A 25545-nucleotide genomic window follows, 5' to 3' on the forward strand; every position below is an offset into this window, starting at 1 on the left:
GTGAATTTGCTGTTAGTTTTCGAATTCGTCGGACTATTCCAGAGCTTGACAACTCACGGAGACGACGGTGAGGATGCGCTGTCTTCGCTGTTTTCTCGACCACGTTGAAAGTCTGCCTGCGCGAAACTGATAGGTACACCTTCCCACAGCGTATCTCAGATCATCGACACCTCTATTGTGCAGCGAGGAGCAAAAGGTGAGCGATATAAAAAAATATATATTTTTAAAGATTTGTTTGAAATAGCCTCTATCTCTCGGAGATATTTATATTTTCACTAGGCCAACATAAGAAACATGTATGGTCTCATTAAATATCGGAATGTGTTTGAATGTGTGTAATTAAAAATGCTTGAATAAAGTTATAAAGTTACTGATAATTAATTAGATATCCTAAAAAATAACTAATCTAGACTACTATGCAAAGCACATTTTTGGTTTCAAATTATTTTTAGGCATGGCTGTTATTCATAATTGTATTATTACAATTAGTTTTGTTATTATTCCAAAGATTAAGTAGTCTCACATGTATCCATGTATTGCACAAATGTAACCATTTAAGTCTACTAGTTTTGAATCAAGTTACTCTACAGTAGTCCTACACCTCTTTCATTTTCACATAAAATTATGAATTTAAACAATTTGTATTGGATATCAACATTTAAACTCTGCTTTGCAGTAATTGTGTAAGTGATTAGAATTGTGTTAATGGTTAGATATTATCTACACTTCATTGTATCTTATGCATATGGTTGAGCTATAGTAATCAATGCAATTAATATAGTGAATAATATACTCTATTCATTTAGTAGGCCTAAATGTACATCAACCTCAAAATATATTTCCTTCCCCCAATAGAATGCTCCTGGCACAAGATGTCTGATTTACAGGCGAGCAGTGGAACCTTAGATATTCTCTGCTACGACTCAACTCACCACAAAAAAAACAGAGAAGCAAGTTTTTATGAGGAACAGAACATTTTCTCAGTACTGTTTCAATAAATACTGACTTTTGAAAAAAATCACCTTCAAACAACCATATCTGAGAGGGGAATTTGTTAGTCTACCCAAGAGGAAAACAGACCCAGGATTAAGCGATGAAAAATACATAGAGAAAGAGAAACACAAGGAAGGAGGAATAGGAACAAATACAAGAGATTTAAGCGCTCTTTCATTCCTCTCCACTCATCCTGGGACCAGACAAGTGAGTGCCCTTCACTGAATGCCGTGGGTGAGATGGACTCCTTTGGTAATACTGGAGCAGACCCCACCTGACAGCTCTCCAACTGAGAAATATAAGGACATTCCACCAGGAGATCCTGCTGCCATTCTGGCTGAAAAATATTAATATTTTTAGAGAACCCTCTAGAACAATCTACACTCCATCCCAGGGAAAAACCTTGCATTTAACCTTCCAAAGACCTGGATGTGTGACTTAGTCAGTTTCAACCCGTGTCTGTAACACTGAGAAGTTGTTCACACTCAACTGGCTGGTTTCTCCTCTAGCCCTCTGAAAGAAAATAACATACTACATTTGATATCAGTGAGATCTTTACTGAAAAGAAGGATGAAGAAAGTGAATAAATATTGTTTTGCGGATTAAACGTTTTACCTTAAAAAATAAATGTGGAGAAAAGAGTTTTGACAAATTAGAGGATAAACCTAGAAAAACATTTAAAAAAATGAATGGAATGAAAACATGTTTTGTATTCTCTTCCTGACATTTGACTTCAACGACTCCTGATTTTGCAACATTGAGCTTTGCTGTTCCTTAAGTGTCCTATAGCATCTCATTCCTGTCTTTAATTTGAAATCTCCTATATTTATAGTCTTTCCTCACAACCCTCCTACCTTTTCACTCTCCCTCATTTACATCTTATTTCCCTTAGGTAAAATTAACTACTTCCCCCCTACTCCCAGTGTAGAACCTCTCTGTCCCATCGCCTTTCCCCCCTTAGCCCCTCTCTCACTATCTCTCCCCCTAGTCCTGGTTTTCCCAGAGTTCATTCTGGCCGGCACCACCATTCCGGCCAAGGGGGAGGAGGACTTCCTCACTCTGGCCGCCTCCCGGCTTAGCCGCAGGAAACGTGTCATCGGGGCAGGAGTGGGCGTGGCCATGGTGCTGGTGCTGCTGGTCGCCATCCCCTTATTGGTTCACACCACCAAAGGGGGGGCGTCTGGAGGCGGGAGCACCCACTATGAGATGCTCGGCAGCTGCAAGATGGTGTGCGACTCTTTCACCCCCCCACAGGGCAGCCACGAGCTGACCGCTGTCTCCCCCCAACCCCCAGACTTCACAGGGAGAAGGGGCAAGTCTGGGTTTCGTGGGAGCCCTGGCCCCCCAGGCCCCAGAGGTCCCACAGGAGAACCAGGCAAGCCAGGCCCCCCTGGTCCCCCCGGCCCTGGCCCAGGGGGCTACATCCCCTCCTTCTACAGCCCCAAGATCGCCTTCTACGCTGGCCTCCGCAAACAGCATGAAGGGAGTGAGGTGTTGAGGTTTGACGACGTAGTGACCAATGTGGGGAACTACTATGAACCCAGTACTGGCAAGTTCACCTGCCCCCTACCTGGCATCTACTTCTTCACCTACCATGTCCTGATGAGGGGCGGAGATGGGACCAGCATGTGGGCCGACTTAAAAAAGAATGGACAGGTGAGACAGAGAGGAGTGTGTGTTGTTGTGTGTGTGATGAGCTAGACAGATGAGCACACAATTAATCCCACACTAAAAGTCAACAGTTCAGCTGATTTAGTCTAAGAACCCCTGATACACCTATGCCTTCTTGTATCACTTCTACTTCCATTATCCCATAATATGTTTTTTTTCTTGTCAGAGGCCTCTCTGAAAAAGAGAAAGGGTTATAATCGTGGTTTGGAACCAAAATAATTTTACAATGGTTTCGTTCCGAACAGAACCTCTATTTCTTTCATTCCGTTCCAGTGTTCCGACCAGAAAAGTTTGGTTCGAGACCAAAAAAGTAACTGTTCATATAGTTCCTTTTCGTACTTGTTCATACTTTTTTAAACCTATCAAATCAACATATTTTTTTACAAAAATAGCTCCTTAATTTACTTCACCAGTTAGCACAAACAGAGAAGCTTGCTATGGAATGCGTAAGTTAGTTGTTTACATGTTTGATTGGCAGGCACGAGATGCAAATGAAATTTCACCAGTGGGGAGAGGGCGAGAGTTAGGAGTAAACATGGAGGGGGCTTGGCTTGAAGCGCTGAACATCATGACATGATGTGAACTGGAATGTGTTTAGGTTATAATTAGCATGATAACTTCACATAATTATATACCAGACATTATGAATTTAACAGGAATAATAACATTATTAACCAGTTCTCAAGATTTGAAAATAACGGTTCTGTTCCGGAAGACTACAGATCTTTCCAGGCTACCCAGCCACATCACTCTGGCCAAACTGACGTTTATCGATGAGTCTGTATTTGCCTCCCTCCCCTACGATATCTAGAATGCTAACACATTCTGACCATTTTGATTGGTCCCAGAAACCAATGGGTTGGGCCAGACCCGGCCTACATGATGAGGTTATCAACTGTGATACTCTGATTGGTTATATTTCTTAGAGACGATCCAATCGCTGATTAATTTGCTTTGTACATCACCCCTCATTTTGAAGTCACACAAACGACTTCTAGGATGGCAGATTCATACTGAATGTATGTAGCGATCGATAGAGTGGAATTCAGGGTGACTTGTCAGGCACCTAAAGTTTATTTTCATTACCGGTTCTGTTTCCGTTCCTTGAACAATTTAATTATTTTTCGGTTTTCGGTTCTGTTCCCTGAACCGGTTCCAAGCCCTGATTATAATAGGTATTTTGGAGTTGTATGCATATGTGTCTTCATGCTCAGTCAGTAAAGCATGGCGCTTAGGTCGTGGGTTTGATTCCCGTTCGGGCCACCCATAAGTAAAATTTAGGCTCGCATGACTGTAAGTCGCTCAGGATAAAAGTGTCATATTATATTATTGAAGGAAAAGGCTGAGAAATGTGGTATATATTTGCCCATTATCTTTTGAGTCAAAGTTAATTTGGAAGGTTTGTTAAGAGATTTAGAAGCCTGTTTGCCTAATTGAATATCCAAGTACCTTGAGACAATTTTTGTCTGGTAGGAAGCTTAACCAGGGGACCTACATTTTACACAAGTATGTCTACTCAGAGTGTTATTGTTTAAACATGAAAGAACAGAGAAGTAGAACAGTGGAATGCTTACATATTCCAATCAACTAGGAAGTATGTTATGCCTACACATTCTAAACATTCAACACTAATCATTTAGCTTTTAGCTAGGCCAAATGACATGGGTTGAATGTTTCCATTTGGTATTCTATTATTGGTAAGATTGTGGGATGGCCATAAATAACAATGGCACGTGTTTGAAGGATGAATTAGCAAAGCAATCTAGATTAAACATAAACATTTAAACAAGGAAAGTTGAGGTAAAATAGATTATTTTGCAGACAGAGTAAAATGAGAATAAAATAACTCATCCAACATTTGTATAAGAACAAGTAAGCCCTCACTTAATAATTCAACAATCCATTTTCTCTGGATATCATCAAAAGGCTTTAAAAAAAAGTTCCCTAAAGATATAGTGAATTGCTCCTGGAGGACACAGAGAAAATGAAGGCCTAAAGTGCCTGAACAGCAAACTGCACACACCAAGCTGGAATGGAATGGAAGACAAAAAGTGTAACACTTTGCTAGGTTCCACCTCCTGATTTGGGCAGCAGGAGAGAGAGAAGGCAGTGACAGCTATGCGATCAAGAGGATAACGATCCTCCACATTTCTGTGGAATGACGCCAAAATGCAACAGCTGGCTACTGTCCTCTGAGGATCTCCGGCTTTAACATCAATAAATAAACAAGCAAAAAAAATTAAAAAAACAATAGCCATCTGGAGATGACAAGCTTGAGGAATTAAACCCTGACTCTATTGAGGTTTCATTTTGACGTGTGTGGTGTGGAACAGAAGAGCTACACAGAGGGATTACCATAGAGGAACAGAATACGACTCACTTTGCATTGTGTTTGATGAAACACTGGTGGTTGATTTCTTTACACATAATTTACAAGCTGTGTAGTCAGGCAGCGGTGTGTTGCTAAGTCGACCCTGACCCTGATAGCTACTGCTTATTCAGGACAGATTGGTAGGCATCAACAACTTGAACCAATCCATCATAAAATCTCTATAAAACTGTCTTCAGGGGAAAAACTGAGTTTAATATTTCTTACCCTTTATAAATTAGTACAAACAATTACAACTAAGTGTAAGTGTAACTAACCTGTCTTCATCAGACAATTTTTACTGGGTTGAATGTATACCCACAACCAAAGAACTCAAGTCCAGTCAAGCACTTATCCACTATAGCCATAAAGGAAGGATGTTAGGGGTTTCGCATCGTGCTCTGGTCAAATTTCAAGTGTTGGCCTTACTGTTATACTGTATCTCAATCATCTAACCATCTCCCTGTAAAAATAGGCAGAGTACATGTTACCATTTAGGCAGAGTGCATGTTACCATCTCCATTATATAAATGTTACCTACCCAATTGGTGGTGGAATGGATGTGTCTAGTTCTGGCACATTTTTAAATGATAACGTCTATTATAAGGGTGCATTCGTTAAATCACTCTGGCTATCTACTCTTATTTCAGAACACGCTCGTCTGACAAATTTCCAAACACTGACAAATTTCCAAACACTCAACACCAATTGAATAGGGCCGGTGTCACTAAACGTCGGCAAAAAGGCGTAATTTAAATTGTTACCAGCAGCACAGTTAGTCACCAATGCTCTGGATAACATGAAAACAGCCTAACCAGCTCTGCTAGGGGGAGTAAAATGGTCAAAGTGAGGTGTTCTCTCATTTGTGTCTGGAAGTAGCTAGCTAGTTAGCCAATGTTAGCCAGTTAGCTTGGGTGCTTGACTGCCGTTGTGAGGCCAGAACACTCGGATCAACCCTACACTACTCCACGGCCAGAGTGTCCAGTGTGCACTCTGAATGCTCCGAGAACGAAACGCTCAGAATTGACGAACGGACAATCTGACAACACTCTGGCACTCCAGATTGAATTTACGAACGCACCCTAAGTTACCATTCATTTTTTATCCTGTACCACCCTGGCACTTCGCCCAGCTTTCCCAATACACCCATAACACAGGCTTTTTATTTGACCAGGTCTATTAAGAGGTAGATTCCGCTCTGCCTCCCCGCTCATTGATTTGACAGGGTGTGAATAAAGTGCACAGTAAAGAAGACGGACAGGAAAATGCCAGGGATAATTGGTAGACCTTGTTTGTTGCGTGCTGTCACTGAAATTGTCATTCCTGTCCTGTACCGGTGTTAAATAATTCATGGCCTTTAGATTAGATTCTCTCCACTCCACCCCACCCCCCCAACGCTTCTGGCTTGTCTATTGGCTTGCCCATTAATTATCTTTTCCATCAACTAAATTATTTAACCCAATTCAGTGCCCATCCCCCTTTCACAGGCCCACTCCACTTCGTGGTCCCACTTTGCAATGAATAGACAAGAGCTCTTATAGGGGAGCTAACTGATGGGATCAATTACAAAAACACAACCCTGGGAGAACATTGCATAGCCAACACTAGAGACCAACAGATCAACCTCAAAGTTATAGCAAGGAGTACCAATATCAATGTCAATGTTTGGTATTTGCCGTGTGTAGGCATACTGTTTGGATTGTGTCAGAAATCGAAAAATGTGATTTGTCTGTTGTAGCTCCCCCTCCCATGTCCCATTTGAGTTGTTGTACCTGTCCATCTGAGTATCCAGTCAATAACTCTAGTTTTAAACAAGGCAACAGCAAACATGTCGTCCCCCACGAAAATCCATTATGGGGGACCTAATGGGTCCCTGAGGCATATTTGTTCCTTATGAGGAGAGGGACACTATGTACAGTGCATTTGGAAAGTATTCAAACCCCTTGACTTTTTACACATTTTGTTATCTTACAGCCTTATACTAAAATTGATTTAAAAAATGTTTCCTTATCAATCTACACACAATACCCCATAATGACAAAGCGAAAACAGGTTTATAGACATTTTTTGCAAACAGAAATACCTTATTTACATAACTATGCAGACCCTTTGCTATGAGACTCGAAATTGAGCTCAGGTGCATCCTGTTTCTATTGATCATCCTTGAGATGTTTATACAACTTGGTTGGAGTCCACCTGTAGTAAATTCAATTGATTGGGCATGATTTGGAAAGGTACACACCTGTCTATATAAGATCCCACAGTCCACTGTGGATGTCAGAACAAAAACCAAGCCATGAGGTCGAAGGAATTGTCCGTAGATCACCAAAACAGGATTTTGTTGAGGCACAGATCTGGGGAATTCTATACTCCTGATTCCTGCTTACAAGCAAAATTTAAAGCAGGAAGCTCTAGTGACTCAGTCAATAACAAAGTGGTCAGATTAAGCAGATGCTAAGCTACAGGACTGTTTTGCTAGCACAGACTGGAATATGTTCCAAGATTCTTCTGATTGCATTGAGGAGTACACCACATCAGTCACTGGCTTCATCAATAAGTGCATCGATGACGTCGTCACCACAGTGACTGTACGTACATACCCCAACCAGAAGCCATGGATTACAGGCAACATTCGCACTGAGCTAAAGGGTTGGGCTGCCGCTTTCAAGGAGCGGAACTCTAACCCGGAAGGTTATAAGAAATCACGCTATGCCCTCCGACGAACAATCAGGCAAAGCGTCAATACAGGACTAAGATCGAATCGTACTACACCTGCTCCGACGCTCTTCGGATGTGGCAGGGCTTGCAAACTATTAAAAACTACAAAGGGAAGCACAGCCGAGAGCTGCCCAGTGACACGAGCCTACCAGACGAGCTAAATTACTTCTATGCTTGCTTCGAGGCAAGTAACACTGAAACATGCATGAGAGCAACAGCTGTTCCGGATGACTGTGTGATCACGCTCTCCGCAGCCGATGTGAGCAAGACCTTTAAACAGGTCAACATTCACAAGGCCGCAGGGCCAGATGGATTACCAGGAAGAGTTCTCCAAGCATACGCTGACCAACTGTCAAGTGTCTTCACTGACATTTTCAACCTCTCCCTGTCTGAGTCTGTAATACCAACATGTTTCAAGCAGACCACCATAGTCCCTGTGCCCAATGAAGCGAAGACTACCGACCCGTAGCCCTCAGGTCTGTAGCCATGAAGTGCTTTGAAAGGCTGGTCATGGCTTACATCAACACCATTATTCCAGAAACTCTAGACACCTGCACAAAAGAACACCTATGTGAGAATGCTATTCATTGACTACAGCTCAGCGTTCAATACCATATGGCCCTCAAAGCTCATCACTAAGCTAAGGACCCTGGGACTAAACACCTCCCTCTGCAACTGGATCCTGGACTGCCTGACGGGCCTCCCCAGGTGGTAAGGATAGGTAACAACACATCCATCACGCTGATCCTCAACACGGTGGCCCCTTGGGTGCTTACTCAGTCCCCTCCTGTACTCCCTATTCACTCATGACTACACAGCCAGGCACGACTCCAACACCATCATTAAGTTTGCCGATGACACAACAGTGGTAGGCCTGATCACCGACAACGACAAGACAGCCTATAGGGAGAAGGTCAGAGACCTGACTTTGTGGTGCAAGGACAACAACCTTTCCCTCAATGTGATCAAGACAAAGGAGATGATTGTGGACTAAAGGAAAAGGAGGACCGAGCACGCCCCCATTCTCATTGACGGGGCTGTAGTGGAGCAGGCTGAGAGCTTCAAGTTCCTTGGCGTCCACATCACCAACAAACTAACATGCTCCAAGGACACCAAGACAGTTGTGAAGAGGGCACGACAAAACCTATTCCCCCTCAGGAGACTGAAAAGATTTGGCATGGGCCTTCAGATCCTCAAAAAGTTCTACAGCTGCGCCATCAAGAGCATCCTGACGTGTTGCTTCACTGCCTTGTATGGCAACTGGTCGGCCTCTGACCAAAAGGCACTACAGATGGTAGTGCGTGCGGTCCAGTACATCACTGGGGCCATGCTTCCATCCATCCAGGTGTCAGAGGAAGGCCCTGAAAATTGTCAAAGACTCCATCCCCCCTAGTTAAAGACTGTTCTCTCTGCTACCGCAAGGCAAGTGGTACCGGAGCGCCAAGTCTAGGTCCAAGAGGCTTCTAAACAGCTTCTGCCCCCAAGCCATAAGACTCCTGAACATCTAGTCAAATGGCTATCCAGACTATTTGCACTGCCCCCCCCCCCCCCCCCCTTTACGCTGCTGCTACTCTCTGTTATTATCTATGCATAGTCACTTTAATAACTCTACCTACTGTACATGTACATATTACCTCAATTACCTCGTCATAACTGGTGCCCCCACACATTGACTCTGTACCAGTACCCCCTGTATATAGCCTCTCTATTGTAATTTTACTGCTGCTCTTTAATTATTTGTTACTTAAATGTCTTATTTTTTTGTAGGTATTTTTCTTAAATCTGCATTGTTGGTTAAGGGCTTGTAAGTAATCATTTCACTGTAAGGTAACCCCTGTTGTATTCGATGCATGTGACAAATACAATTTGATTTTATTTGATTCTTAAATGGAAGAGGTTTGGAACCACCAAGGCCGCCCAGCCAAACTGCGCAATCGGGGGAGAAGGGCCTTGGTAAGGAAAGTGACCAAGAACCCGATGGTCACTCTGACAGAGCTCCAGAGTTCCTCTTTGGAGATGGGAGAACCTTTCATATTGACAATCATCTCTGCAGCACTCCACCAATCAGGCCTTTATGGTAAAGTGGCAAGCCGGAAGCTACTCCTCAGTAAAAGGCACATGACAGCCCGCTTGGAGTTTGCCAAAAGGCACCTAAAGGACTCAGACCATGAGAAACATGGTCTGATGAAACCAAGATTGAACTCTTTGGCCTGAATGCCAAGCGTCACATCTAGAAGAAATCTGGCACCATCCCTACGGTGAAGCATGGTGGTGGCAGCATCATGTTGTGGGGATGTTTTTCAGCAGCAGGGACTGGGAGACTAGTTAGGATCAAAGGAAAGATGAACGGAGCAAAGTACAGAGAGATCCTTGATGAAAACCTGCTCCAGAGCGCTCAGGTCCTCAGACTGGGGTGAAGGTTCACCTCCCAACAGGACCCAGCCAAGACAATGCAGAAGTGGCTTTGGGACAAGTCTCTGAATGTCCTTGAGTACCCAGTCGGAGCCCGGACTTTAACCCGATCGAACATTTCCTGAAAATAGCTGTGCAGTGACGCTCCCCATCCAACCCGACAGAGCTTGAGAGGATCTGCAGAGAAGAATGGGAGAAACTCCACAAATACAGTAGTGTCATACCCAAGAAGACTCGAGGCTGTATTCGCTGCCAAAAGGGCTTCAACAAAGTACAGAGTAAAGGGTCTGAATACTTATATAATTTCAGTTTTTTATTTGAGTAACATTTGCAAAAAAATTCCATACAACCTGTTTTTGCTTTGCCATTATAAGGTATTGGGTGTAGATTGATGAGGGAAAAAAACTATTTTAGAACAAGGCTGTGATGTAACAAAATGTGGAAAAAGTCAAGGGGTCTGAATACTTTCCAAATGCAATGTACCTTCATTACTTTAGGTAAATCGGGGTGAGGGGCGTGGCGTTTCAAAGTTAGTATTTTCCATCTCTTGTTATAGTGCCATCATCTGGCCAATCAGTATAATTTTGCTAAATAACAGAATCTTTTTGGCAAGATGTTTCGGAAAAATCGGGCCAGTGGTGTCTGAGATATCGTGTGGGTTAGCTAGACTCATATCACTGAGCCTGTGTGCCAAATTTCATCACTCTGATACTCTGACTTTGACTTTTTCTGACAACTTTACCATACCACCAACTTTTTTCCAGCCCTTTTCTTGTATCTGAAAGGTATTGCCGGTATCAAAGCTAAAACATTTATTTCCGCCTAATGACCTAGTAATCATTTTGGTACATTTCTGCCTACAGCTTAGTATGAAACGTGCATAGCCCACTATTTTCTTAACCACAGAAGAATTACTGTGTGAATAAATATCACTGAATGACAAAAATATTGGAAGAAAATTGGCTAATGCAATTGAAGGCATGTATCAAATTGTTGCTTACTGAAACTCCCAAAGTTATCCAATCATTGTAATACATTTGAAGCAATAGGCTACCCGCCTGTGGTCAATTAGATTATAATTTCAGCATCGTTTTTATTGGGACAGCACTATTGCGCTGCTTTGAGACAAGCGTGGGGACTCGTCTTGATAAATCAATCAATGTCAGATTTTTGTTTTTACTGATTCTCTGTTTGGATATTGGTTAGGCTACAATTAGGCTGGGGAAATGTTAGCTGAGGTGAGTGCTGCTCATGGTCATCTTGTCTAGTTGGCTCATTTATTAGAACATTTTGTAGTTTAACAAGTGGATTATTTTGCTCTTCACTCCCAGTCACTTAGTATCCTAGGCTTACTCCTGACCAAAAGCCTGTGACTTCACTGACTTGTCTCAATTAATGGGATTTTGTTTCACTGAATCTCCGTCTGTAGGCTATTTGGTTAAGTAGTTTCTGGCTGGGCAAATAAGTGGAAGTGGTAGCTCATCTATTTGTTTGCTCATCTATCACTGATCAGAAACATTTAGCATGCAATAATGTACCAGAAACCAAGTGGAGGCCTATTATTTTGCTCGATCACATATAGGCAACTCCAAAAGTCCGCAGAGGTTATGAAATATGAACTCGAGACTCACATGCTTTAGAAAATAGGATTGCTATTATTTTCTATGGGTATCATGATGGAGATATTGTCAATGTATGCCTGCACCCTAACAAAGTGGAGTGAGGGTTTCGAAAGAGATTAATTGTGGCTCTTTTTCAAAATATCACTTTTTTACAAGACAGCGGTTCCACACATTCCAGTGACACAAGTTGTGTGGGAAAAATATTATTTGTGTTTTATTCTGTTGTATTCCATTATATTCTTACTACAAAATATATGTGTGTTAACTGTGATTGGGGTATTAATGAACAAAATAATGAACTATTGATTTCATTCATTTGGACATAACATAATTAAACCCAAAATATCCCATTCTATTGTTTTGAAAATACATTTTATTAGTCTTAGGACCTACCTAAACAAATGAATAATTCATGTCTTTTTGATGGTGTATATTACTACTGCTACCACTCGTTGCCGACATGTTCACAGGAGGTATAACATTTGTATGCAGGCAAGAATGTGGTAACAATGGGCCTGTTTGTAAGGGGGTCATATAAACATGGCCCAATACATTTTTAAGGCCAAAATACAGTACATCCTATGTGAAAGCAGTAAGAGTCAAACAGATCAAGAGATATAAACACGTGCCCGTTATAGCGCCACAGTGTGGTCGATATGAATGTTCTTGCATATGTTGAGTCTTGACAGTGTTTGCAACATATGTGTGTTACAATACGAATATCCTTGACTGATTTATATGCCTGTTACAATACGAATAGCCTTGACTGATTTATATGCCCGTTACAATACGAATATCCTTGACTGATTTATATGCCTGTTACAATACGAATAGCCTTGACTGATTTATATGCCCGTTACAATACGAATATCCTTGACTGATTTATATGCCCGTTACAATACGAATATCCTTGACTGATTTATATGCCCGTTACAATACGAATAGCCTTGACTGATTTATATGCCCGTTACAATACGAATAGCCTTGACTGATTTATATGCCCGTTACAATACGAATAGCCTTGACTGATTTATATGCCCGTTACAATACGAATATCCTTGACTGATTTATATGCCCGTTACAATACGAATAGCCTTGACTGATTTATATGCCCGTTACAATACGAATAGCCTTGACTGATTTATATGCCCGTTACAATACGAATAGCCTTGACTGATTTATATGCCCGTTACAATACGAATAGCCTTGACTGATTTATATGCCCGTTACAATACGAATAGCCTTGACTGATTTATATGCCCGTTACAATACGAATAGCCTTGACTGATTTATATGCCCTTTACAATACGAATAGCCTTGACTGATTTATATGCCCGTTACAATACGAATAGCCTTGACTGATTTATATGCCCGTTACAATACGAATAGCCTTGACTGATTTATATGCCCGTTACAATACGAATAGCCTTGACTGATTTATATGCCCGTTACAATACGAATAGCCTTGACTGATTTATATGCCCGTTACAATACGAATAGCCTTGACTGATTTATATGCCCGTTACAATACGAATAGCCTTGACTGATTTATATGCCCGTTACAATACGAATAGCCTTGACTGATTTATATGCCCGTTACAATACGAATAGCCTTGACTGATTTATATGCCCGTTACAATACGAATAGCCTTGACTGATTTATATGCCCGTTACAATACGAATAGCCTTGACTGATTTATATGCCCGTTACAATACGAATAGCCTTGACTGATTTATATGCCCGTTACAATACGAATAGCCTTGACTGATTTATATGCCCGTTACAATACGAATAGCCTTGACTGATTTATATGCCCGTTACAATACGAATAGCCTTGACTGATTTATATGCCTGTTACAATACGAATAGCCTTGACTGATTTATATGCATTTATGTGCCAGACCACACCCACGTAATTGCTTATTGGTCAATAGCGGTTGTGTTGTTTTGGGTACTAGTATGGAAAATATTGACTTGAGAGAACTTTGTCCATAGATGCCACGTGTTAAGTTTCGTGCAGATCGGTCATACCATACCAGAAGAGTAGCGTTTTAAGTGTTTTTCACAAAATTGTAAATGGTGGAAAATCCATCATGGCGGAGCTAATGAGTCTCTGAGGCATATTTGTTCCTTGTGAGGAGAGGGACCAATGTACCGAATTTCATGACTTTAGGTCAATCGGGGTGAGGGGCTTGGCCTTTCAAAGTTAGCATTTTCAATCTCTTGTTATAGAGCCACCATCTAGCCAATCAGTGTAATGTTGGAAATGCCGTATCTCTATGGCAAGATGCATCATTCACCCAAGTTTCATCAAAATCGGGCCAGTGCTGTCTGAGATATCGCATGTGACTAACGTACGAATGTACTAACGGACAGAGACAGATATACAGTTCCCTCCCCGATTTTCATCGGGGGGAGAATTATTATGTACTGTAAGTGTGATTTACATTGACTATAACTCAAAGGGCAGATCTAGGTTGTGTGCTTAAATTGTGTCATATTGACACAGAGATGCAGTTTATCCGCAGCACATCAAAGGGAGGTGGGATTAAGACACAGCCGGGGGAGAGATGACTGTAAAGGGAGGCAGGCTGCAGACAAGTGGAGCGACAGAGAGATCAAGAGAGAAGAGAAAGATGGATGGATAAACAGAGGAAAGCAGGCATAGGGGGATAAGAGACACAGCTACAGCAAGGCCAACATGAGAGGGTAGGATCAGATCAACATAAAGAAGAAAGATGAAGATGGATACGAAAGAGGGGAGATGGAGTGAAAGAGAACAAGGCCAGTGTAAGGACAGAAAGGTGGAAGAAGTTAAATGAATCAAAGACCTTATTGACAGTCGTAGATCTCTGAATATCTGATATTGCTAAATGGATGATGAATCCTTCACGTGTTCCTTGACATCTTGTCCAGTGTACCTATTAGACATCTATGATTAGGAGGGAAATTACGTCTGATCCTCACAACTGACAAGCCTGCATACCCTACTGAGCCGTCAGATCTCTACTCTCCATGTTTCTTAAGCAACCAAACGATTTTTGTTAAAGCAAGTGACCTTTCCTATGAATTTATAATTTACAACCAATATAGATTTTGCCCTTTTGCGATGATGAGCTGGGAGTGGGATTATCATGAATATTTATAGCCGGTGCATGGATTGGTCATTTTGGGAGTGTCTAGGCCCATCCCTCATGTTGGCCGCATATTTCTTCTATGACTAATAGTTTATGATGAGACCAGTGCAGAGCTGGTGCTAACCCATTTAGACCCAACATGTCTGCTCAGAAGCTTTGTGCCACTTGTGACACCATGTCCCCATTATAGGACTGTGGCATTTAGTTTGATTTGACCTATTGGAAAAGAGACCTGGAGGACAGACCGAGCACTAATTAAGCCCAACACAACATTGGAACCGCTGCCCTGATTCCTGCTTCACATGGCTCAACTCTTTGCACTTCTCAGAGGATATACAACTGGAGAGTTAGTGTATTTTCCATTCAGTTGGATAGTGCAGTGTCAATATAGGACATAATATGTCCTCTGCTCTAATGTTGGACCGGATCCCTTCTGAAGTGAACATGACTGTGTTTTCGTATCAAAAACATGAAAACACAGTCATGTTCACTTCAGAAGGGATCCGGTCCAACATCAACTCAATTAGCTCATTAATTAAGGATGCTAGTAGCTAGTAGCTAATTTCTGGGCAACTGTGTGACACATTGTGTGAATCGCTATATCTTATTTAGTGGGCCTGACGTGTCCGCTGTCAGGATTAGTAGCTACTAATCACTGTGGGTTTCAGTGGAGGTGTTAGTTTAGAACAGCCTTCCAGATACTGTCTGCTACACAGGAATTAATGACTACATTTGTTTTGCCTTTCCCTTACTTGTCATCCAGCTTTTGTAAGACATACAGGTGACTTTGAAACTGTAACAGCAAAGCTTATATTTAATTGTATATTCATTACTCTTCCTGTACATTTATTGTATAACCATAAAAAACACAACTACGTTATATAGTAGGGCACATTTTCCAAGCGATGGTTCTTTTCATCATGTACTGTTTCATAAGTCAGGGTGGCAGGGAGCTTAGTGGTTAGAGCATGGATGGGCAACTTTGATGGGGGTGGGGGCCACAAAAAATCTGAACTCATCACGATGGGCCACAACGGCTCGCGGGTCTGCGTATTCACATCCATACCCACACATGCATTCAGAGCTGGCCCTAGCCTTTTGGGGGGTCCTAAGTGAAATGTTGTTGTGGGATCACCCCCCACCTTCTGAGCAAAACATTTCAGCAGCCCCCCCTCTTGACAGCAGAGACAAAGTAAGGTTTAGAGTTAATTTCCTGCAAATGTACACACTTTGCCATGGGGCAGAGAGAAGATTTTGCAATTGTATAACTAATATCAGGCAATTGCAATTATACTCGTTTTGCCATGTGGCAGTGAGAAGAATGTGCAGTTTTACAACTAATTTCCTGCAATTCTACACATTTTGCCATAGGGTGGATTGTGATGTTTGCCATTTTTAATATGATATCTGAGTGAGAGTGACTAACAAAATCAATGGGGAGTGAGTGAGAGTCACTAAAAGTCAATGGGGGCCCCCTGGTCAGTAATTCGACAATGATTTCTACAAGTTTAGATAGTCTAGCCAGCTAACTTACCAATCTAAAACATGTTAGCTGACATGGCTAATTGATTGACTGTCAGTGACTGACATAACAAGAGAAAAACTGCTGATGCACAACCACATCTCGAAATTGCACCTATACAATTGTAACTCTTAACAATAAGTTGAGACCCCGTGGGCTTACAAAAGGGGACCAGTTGCCCATCCCTAACTTAGAGCGTTGAGCTGATGAGGTGAAAAATCTGTCGATGTGCCCTTGAGCAAGGCACTTAATTCTAATTGCTCCAGAGTCGCCGTTGATAATGTCTCATTTCCAATTCACACATGCATATTAATACACACTTGTACATGTGTGAAATAGGACAAATATAAGCACCCACCTTATTAATATTATTAAGTCAGTACACCACAAATGCAGTTTTGCCATCTCTCTCACACACACAGCCATTATACTGTATTTCCATTAATTTCTTTAATTATCACTGAGGCATTAATACAGTGCAGACTTAGGCCTCCCTTCTCTTTATTTTTCCTTCCTTTGTTTCATCTATGTTTTCCTTCTCATTTTGCCTCGCACAGTCCTTCAAAAGTTCATCCCAAAGGTTGGGTTTTCTCATTGAGTAGTGTTCAAATGTCAGAATTGGTTTGATAAATTCAATTTTTTTGTGTTTAGGGGGGATAAAGAACATTTAGCCCTTAGAGATCATGGAAATGTATATGACATTAGAAATATAACATTTGCAAGAATAGACAGTAAAGGCTAATAGTATGGCATTACCCATGACTCATGGTATTATATAATGAGGGAACTAAAGGTAGCCAATTAAGAATTTCTCCCCACCATGACAGCTTGATCACTTTGTGAAAATATCAGCAATGTGAGATGTCTTAGAATTGGATGACCATGTGAAGTAAATCAGTCACGTGATGTTTGCATGACCTGACCACACACATAGGTGGCATTGTAATCAGATGGTATGGAGGAGAAAACGCTGGTTAGCAAGGCCCAAGAAAATATGTCTACGTGTCTGCATGCATGCTTGTGTGTCTGCCTTCCTGCGTGCTTGTATTGGTAAATATCCCAAGAATTCCAATATTAATATTTTCTAAATTGTTAATAGGAGCCAGCAAATGACCAGTCACTGACTAAGTGGCACATTACTTAATGTCATTGCACAACCTTTGGCTGCTTCATAGTTGATGCTCTGCAGGTAGAGCCATCTGTAGCTGAAACCCCTTTATTTCCAATTAAACTATCTCCACCATTGGAATATTCCAGCCCAGAGCCAATTAGAGACTTTCTAATCAACGTCTTGACACCATAGGTCCAGAGTGTCATGGCAATATATTAGCATTTAGCATGCCAATTAGGGGTCAGACCCACACGGCTGCTAAAAGGCTTCCACAACCACCACCCTAATGGTAAGAGCACACCTTAACACAGCACGGAGAGAGAGAGAGGAGAGAGAGAGAACCACAGCATTGTATAAACTGGATATTTCCATCAGTCCTCCATACCCCCTCCTCGACCCCTGCCTCTCTACCCATATATATAGTGGTCCCACAGGTGAGTTTAAGAGACCCCTCTCAATCGTCTCGCTCCGCTCTGAGAGGTCTGTACATCACGGTGAATGAATCCTGTCACTTTTATTACCAGAGGAGCAAGGCACCACTGCAAAACACCAAAATAACAGAGACTACACAGACCCCCACCTCTCAAGTCTCATTCCTGCCTTCCAGAAATAGGTTCTCTTGATCAGTTTGTTATCCAACAGGCTCCCTCCGTCCCCATCCCTCCAGGCCCCCTCCAGTTTGGCTCCCCTCACCCCCGTCTTGTGCTTAGACTGTTAAAGTGCCACGCAGCTGCTCTCTCCTATGTTCTCTCATTCTAAATCTCTCACTTCCTCTCTTTTTCATAGTCTCTCTCCTCTCTTTACCTCTTTCCCCTGTACTTGCCTCTACTTCTCTGCCTCCTGTTCTCCACGGCCTCTCTGCCTCCACCTCCACCTCCCGCTCTCTTTTCTGTGTCTTTTGTGCCCTTGTACCACCTCTCTCTCGCCTCTGTGTTTTTAGCTCCCCCTCACCATACATCTCTCTCTCTCTCTCTCCTATTTAATGGCGCCCCTAATGAAAAGTGGAGGCAGTGTTATCCTCCCTGTCATCCCACGGGCTCTCGCTCTCCCCAGCAGCAGCAGCAGCTCAAGTCGGCACGGCATTTGGCCAACAGACAGAAATTTACTCCCTTGTCGATATCAATCTCCACTGCAGTTGACAATAATCCTGATTTGCCTTCCTCTCTTTCACATTCCCACTGCACCCCCCCCCCCCCCCTCTTAAAGTAAACAAGGTTTCATTTTGATAGTTACTGAGAGACCAAAATGAGACTCACTGCTCTGGTTCTCTCAGACTGCTCTGCCTGTTCCTGTTGGCCCCCTGGCTTGACAAAATACAGTGTTTGGTAATGAAATATTTTAAATTATGATTCATATTGACTCATTTGATTTGAGCTTGTGGACTCAAAAACAGAACCATCTTTCATCTGTAGTTGGTAGCCTATGCTCTGTTCATTTACACAAATTACTCTTTGCTGTTTGATCATGCAATTACTTTAGAGTTGAGGGTAATATCATAAATAACACTGTATACTCATTTAATAACACTGTATACTCATTTTCATATATTGGTTTCACTAACATAGTTTTAAAATGTAATATAATGAAGCTTCATTGTTGGGAAGAATTGCTGTTGAGCCACTAGGTTATATAGGAAGTACAATGCAACCATACATTAATCATAAACATGACACATTAAATGTCAGCGACTGCATATATTTTCTGCGGTCTGAGCCTTAGTGAAGTAATGTCCCCTATGGACCCATGCCAGAAGAGTCATAAATAACCAGGTCTCCTTAGCAAATATAATTAACTGAATGACATGTTTAAAGGGTAATTGCAGGGAGGAGGGGTAAACACCAGCACTGTCATAGCTCTTGTTATGACCCTTTAACATGTGGGCTATTCAAATAGACAGAACGCTCATTGCATTTGCCCTTGAATTCAAGAGTGTGCAGTGTCATAGGTTAAATAAAAGCTGGCCAATTTCTCGGAAAGTTAGAAAATTGGTTCTGTGAAAGTTCCCAGAGCATTTGTTAGGTTGATGCAAATGTTCTCATAACACAAAAACTGTCCAGTTATGCTAATGATTATACAATGTTTGTATAAAACATTCACCTGATGTTGCAAGATATTTTGTTGTGGCAGTATGTTCTAAAAACATTACTTGGAAATGTGTTTTATTACTTATCCTGGAAACCGAATGAGAACTTTTGGGGAATGTTCTGTGGTGGTTGTTACAGATGGTGTACACTATATTTTAGTGAACGTTAGAACATTCCAAGGATATACAGTACCAGTCAAAAGTTTGGACACACCTACTCATTCAAGGGTTTTTCTAAAATGTTTTACTATTTTCTACATTGTAGAATAATAGTGAAGACATCAAAGCTATGAAATTACACATGGAATCATGTAGTAACCAACAATTTTTTTTTTTTTTTTTTATTTTTTTTAAGTAGCCACCCTTTGCCTTGATGACAGCTTTGCATCAGCTCTGGTGGACATTCCTGCAGTCAACATACTAATTACACACTCCCTCAAAACTTGAGGCCACTCTAAAAGGTGCAGTTTTGTCACACAACAAAATGCCCAAGCACAAGGTGCACTTATGTAATGATCATGCTGTTTAATCAGCTTCTTGATATGCCACACCTGTCAGGTGGATGTATTCTCTTGGTAAAGGAGAAATGCTCACTAACAGGGATGTAAACAAATTTGTGCACAACATTTTAGAGAAATATGCTTTTTGTGTGTATAGAAAGATTCTGGGATCTTTTATTTTTAAAATCAAATCACATTTTAGCTCATGAAACCATGGGACCAACACTTTACATTTTACGTTTATATCTTTGTTCAGTATATATCTACAGTCCACCTGAGATACATAAACTATGAAGACTACTAAGGAAAATAAAAACTACTAGTCCAGCAGCTTTTATAGACGAAAATAATGAATTTGTATTCTGACCTCCCACCACTGTTTCTTGAGCCCATCTGACCGCAGTAGCCTATTGTGTGTCCCATTTATTGTGATTGTATGGAGTTATTGAGGAGTGGGGGCTATTAGGGAGGGAGCTGGCATGGCTGTTCCACTACCAATTACCAAACCCTGTAGCCTGGCCTAACGCATCTGGGGGCTGGTGGAGGGGGTCCAGGGAGACCTGCCACAGCAGCGCGCTGTTAATCAATCCGATTTAGAGCGGACAGGGACACGCTTAGCCGCAGCTCCCGCCAACACTGCCATGGTGGGGGAAGAAACTGTGAGCGTGACCTGCATCTCATTCTGGGGAAAGAAGGAAAAAAGATGGATAGATGGGTCCAGAATGAAGAGATAGTGAGGGGGTGCGGATGGAGGATATGTTAGATGGAGAGGGAGAGACAGAACAATTAATGGAGTGATGTGAGCTGAATTAAAAACGACAGGAATGTATTGATTAATTTGAGTCTTCGGGAAGAAGAAAAAAGACCCAAGCAACAAGCTGTACATGGAAACAGATAGCCTGGCTATTAGACTATAGGAAACTAATGAGTTAATGGTATGATATGTGCAAAAGAAAACTCATTATTGCCAACAAGTTTGTGGAGAAATGGTTAGTTTAGTCTCGTCTGACAGGTTGAGATGATGGAACATATCCTCAGCCAGGCCTAAACCCTGGGAGAGAGACAAGGATGGAGTGAGGGTGTCAGATTTGCAATCATTAATATGGATTCACTAGTGTATTTTCTTTTTCCAGGATTAAATAGATCCCATGCTTGAGCAGTTGGCTATTTATCTGGTGATGGTACTATTCATTATAAGCAGCTTTAGTTATTAGGCCTACAAACATACAATTAATAAATGGCACAACTTAAGATGTAGTGCAACTCATTACAGGCCATTTGAGTACAAAAAATGTTATACCGTGAGCACTGTATTTTCCTGTGTTATACCATGTATATTGAATATAAATGGAATATGCTTGTATATTTTTAGGAGGCATATAAATGCATGACTGGTGAGATACTATACTGAACAAAAATATAAATGCAACAATTTCAGATTTTGAGATTGACACTGGTGAAGCATGTCTTCCCTGACCCCAACTAAACCATCTAGGATGCGATCTCTAGAATTGTCCCACTGCAACAGCTTGCTGAACATCACAGTAAATCGATAGAGTGCAAGTTTGTGTTTCAATGGAGGTTCTGGGTCAAAGGTCAATGCACAGCTCATCTATTTGGAGCGATACATGCCCATTGGACAGGAAGGCCTTTGTACCTATGACATTATACCAAGACCCCTGAGTGAAGGAGGAAATAATATTAAACGGCTCAGAGAGAGAGAATAGAGAAGGAGAGGGAGATTGGAGGAGAGCGAGAGGAATAGAAAGATTACTGATTAATAGAAAGGGAAGATTGGTGAGGGAAGCTGAGAGAAAGAGAGAGGTGAAAATAAAGGAAAGAGGAAAATACAGGAAAATATCACCAAGAGGATTTGGTATATATACCGATATACCAGTATATACCGATATACCTTCTTCTGGGCTATTAACAGTGAATATTTATGATTTATAGTATATGTGTGTTGGGGGAGATGATGCCATCTTGGAAAGGTAGTTGTAAATTAAGACATAGGGATGAGCCATAATTCCCCCATGTGTCTTCCTCTTCCTCCTCATCCTGGGAATTAACATTTAGATGACCATGATGAAGGCTCAACCTCAGGCTATGGGGCGGAAGATATCCTAATGGTTAAGAGCATTGGGCCAGTAACTGAAAGGTTCAGCTTTCAATCATCCACGTGGGTATACTGTATACTCCTAAAAACCAACGAGGAGGTGGGAGAAGCAAGTTCTATTTTAGCGCCTGGCTACGCAGACATTCGTTAAGAAGCGCAAGCAGTTTGGATGAAATGATTGAATAACATGTATGTGTAAAAACAAATGATTATGTGGTCAGCATGTTATTCACTTTCTTCAACCCCGCCCCGTCTTTCTTTCGCGTTCTCTGTTTCTCTCTCTCTCTGTGTCTCAGGTGAGGGCCAGTGCCATTGCCCAGGATGCTGATCTGAACTATGACTATGCCTCCAACAGTGTCATCCTGCACCTGGATGTAGGGGACGAGGTGTGCGTGCAGCTCGACGGGGGCAAAGTTCACGGAGGAAACACCAACAAATACAGCACCTTCTCTGGCTTCCTCATCTACCCTGACTGAAGGCAGCCACCTGACTGAAGGCAGCCACATGTTACACACACACACACACACACACACACACACACACACACACACACACACATACACACACACACACACACACACACACAACCATACACACACAACTACACACATTCTCCCAGGCAAACAAATACAGCAACTATTTCAGGATCCTCATCCAACCTGATTCTCTCAACCACTCTCTTCTCTCTCTTTTTTTCCCTCTCTCTCTCCCACACTCTCTCTCACTCCATTGCTAAAACACACAGTATTTAAAGAAACAGATGCAATGGGAAAAGGAAATGTATAATGGCTCTGTGTTTTTAATGTCTAGATAATGGTCATACCATAACATTCCAAACCAAGTATAGTTACAAGGCATCTATTGTGCATATAGACTGTGTATATAAGAGCGTCTGCTAAATGACTTAAATGTAAATGTAAATGTATATAGACATTTTTATTTAATACACACACCCACACACCCATTTGTTTGTCATGTGTTTTGCCATTCTCATGATATCAATGAATCACAGATATGTAAATGAAACTAACATGGAAGTATGGGGTGACAAACAAGAATTATGTCAAGACAAAACTTGTTTAAAGATCATCTTGATATTGTGTGTATTCTTAAAGTTACAATAAATATTCACTTCTGATGCGCACACATCTGTGTGTATGATCATGTATGTGGAAGCATACCTACATGACTCGCATACAACTCTTTCACACACACACACACACACACACACACACACACACACACACACACACACACACACACACACACACACACACACACACACACACACACACACACACACACACACACAAACACAAACACAGTGATTCATTGAACTTCCCCTATCTAGTGTTGCATTGACATGAGCTGACCATTTCGGCCACCAGTGTGGAATTTAGTAAAATGGTCTCAGATTGCAGACTGTAAATGGAAGACTGCGAGGTTGGTTGCAGAGCTTCCCGCCTCCCTTCTTCGCTCCAAGATGGATTTCCAATACGGCTGAAGACACCAAATGAGAAAAGTCATGAATATATTGATCGGAGCTGATAATACACCCAACACCATGAACATCATCCAGTGTGGTGTGTGTAAGATAAGTATCATGTTGTTAGTTTTACCTACACGGCCCCTGCCTACAGCTAAGGGGGGTGGGGAGGGGTGATGGTAGTCCCCTCACACACAGGATATCAATGATGAGGCTTATGGTAGACAGATACAGTATTTTTCCAGACCTTATGGTGGATGATAGAGCATCATCATGTTCCACTAATGAGCCCATCCTTTGTTTAAACTCTCAACCCTCAAACCCTATTCCTATATTCACTTTACATTCAATTGATAACAGAGCAATTTAAACTGGGTGTCGAACCCAGACATAATCAGAGATGGAGCTTTAGATCATGGAGAGATGATGCTTTAGATCATGGAGAGATTATGCTTTAGTTCATGGAGAGATGATGCTTTAGATCATGGAGAGATGATGCTTTAGTTCATGGAGAGATGATGCTTTAGTTCATGGAGAGATGATGCTTTAGTTCATGGAGAGATGATGCTTTAGATCATGGAGAGATGATGCTTTAGATCATGGAGAGATGATGCTTTAGATCATGGAGAGATGATGCTTTAGTTCATGGAGAGATGATGCTTTAGATCATGGAGAGATGATGCTTTAGTTCATGGAGAGATGATGCTTTAGTTCATGGCCAGTTGGTTATTTGTATAATGATGAGTCTTCTTTTCTTCTAAGGTAAAGCAGCCTGTTTGTTTACAGTGTGGATACGGACATTGAGGATTCATCTTGTACTCTGTACAGAACTAGTTTCACATTTTCAAATGTACGCTGCCACCGTAGAACTAGAAACGGACTGAGTGTCTTTAATGGAAATGTACATCTTTGTGTGTTCTTGAATGTACCATACATTACTAATTGTGTAAATGCAATTCAAATATGCAGGTTCAGGTTGATGCTGTCTGTCAAATATGTTATGCAAACCCTTGACACGGTGGCAATGAGACTATATTGTGTCACTTGTGTTATCGATCAAGAATGGATTTCATGGAAATTTTAATTTTAGAGTGGGGGCATTATTACTTTGTCAGGCCATTAATATATATATATATATATATCTTTACATCAATGTGAATGCCCTGCCTAGACAATACCATGAAAAGCAGGTCCTTCTCCTGTAGTTCATAGCATCATACATGCACCTAATGAAAGTAGTTGTACATGTTACAGTACTTCAGAGGAGGCCTCTATTGTAACAAGTTGTTGTATTAGGAAAACCACTGAATAAATGCAGCTGCAGCAGGAATGATACTGCTACTCCATGTGTGTGCATTACTGTTGCAACACAGTATGGCCGGTGTGTGTGTCGCGTCTCAGGTCCAACTACAGGACAGAGCTTTGGGCTTGATCTAAAGACATAACACCAGTTATTATCAAACTGCATCAGTCAGATGAAAACATTATTCCTGTACTATATCTTAACTGACAGTATTACAATAACCACCTACCATCTTATTTAAACCAACATAATGTACTGATTTGTTTGTCTGTACATGACTTCTCTCTGTGTCATGCTGCATTCTACTGTGTTCCCTGGCACCAAATAATGTTAAATAACTTAACTGTTAGAAAAGGAAACATGGTCTTTATTTATGAACAGTATGAATTGATTGTTGTCATTGTACCTTGTGTGTATATCTTATGTATAATATTATAAACAACAATTTATCTACCCTAAGGTAATATATAAGACCTACAATAAAACAATGTGAAGACGCCTC

At 41.4% G+C, this 25545-nt stretch overlaps 1 protein-coding gene across 1 annotated transcript; it reads left to right on the forward strand.

Annotated features, from left to right (window-relative positions):
• Window positions 1–1967: 1967 nt before the first annotated feature.
• LOC139535813 (complement C1q-like protein 4) lies at window positions 1968–25542 on the forward strand. Its single transcript, XM_071335632.1, has 2 exons — window positions 1968–2649; window positions 22551–25542. Exons 1-2 carry the CDS (start codon window positions 2113–2115, stop codon window positions 22728–22730), a joined length of 717 nt encoding a protein of 238 aa, XP_071191733.1. The 5' UTR covers window positions 1968–2112; the 3' UTR covers window positions 22731–25542.
• Window positions 25543–25545: the final 3 nt, after the last annotated feature.

Source organism: Salvelinus alpinus, chromosome 12, assembly GCF_045679555.1.
Source record: "Salvelinus alpinus chromosome 12, SLU_Salpinus.1, whole genome shotgun sequence".
Classification (NCBI taxonomy): Eukaryota; Metazoa; Chordata; class Actinopteri; order Salmoniformes; family Salmonidae; genus Salvelinus; species Salvelinus alpinus.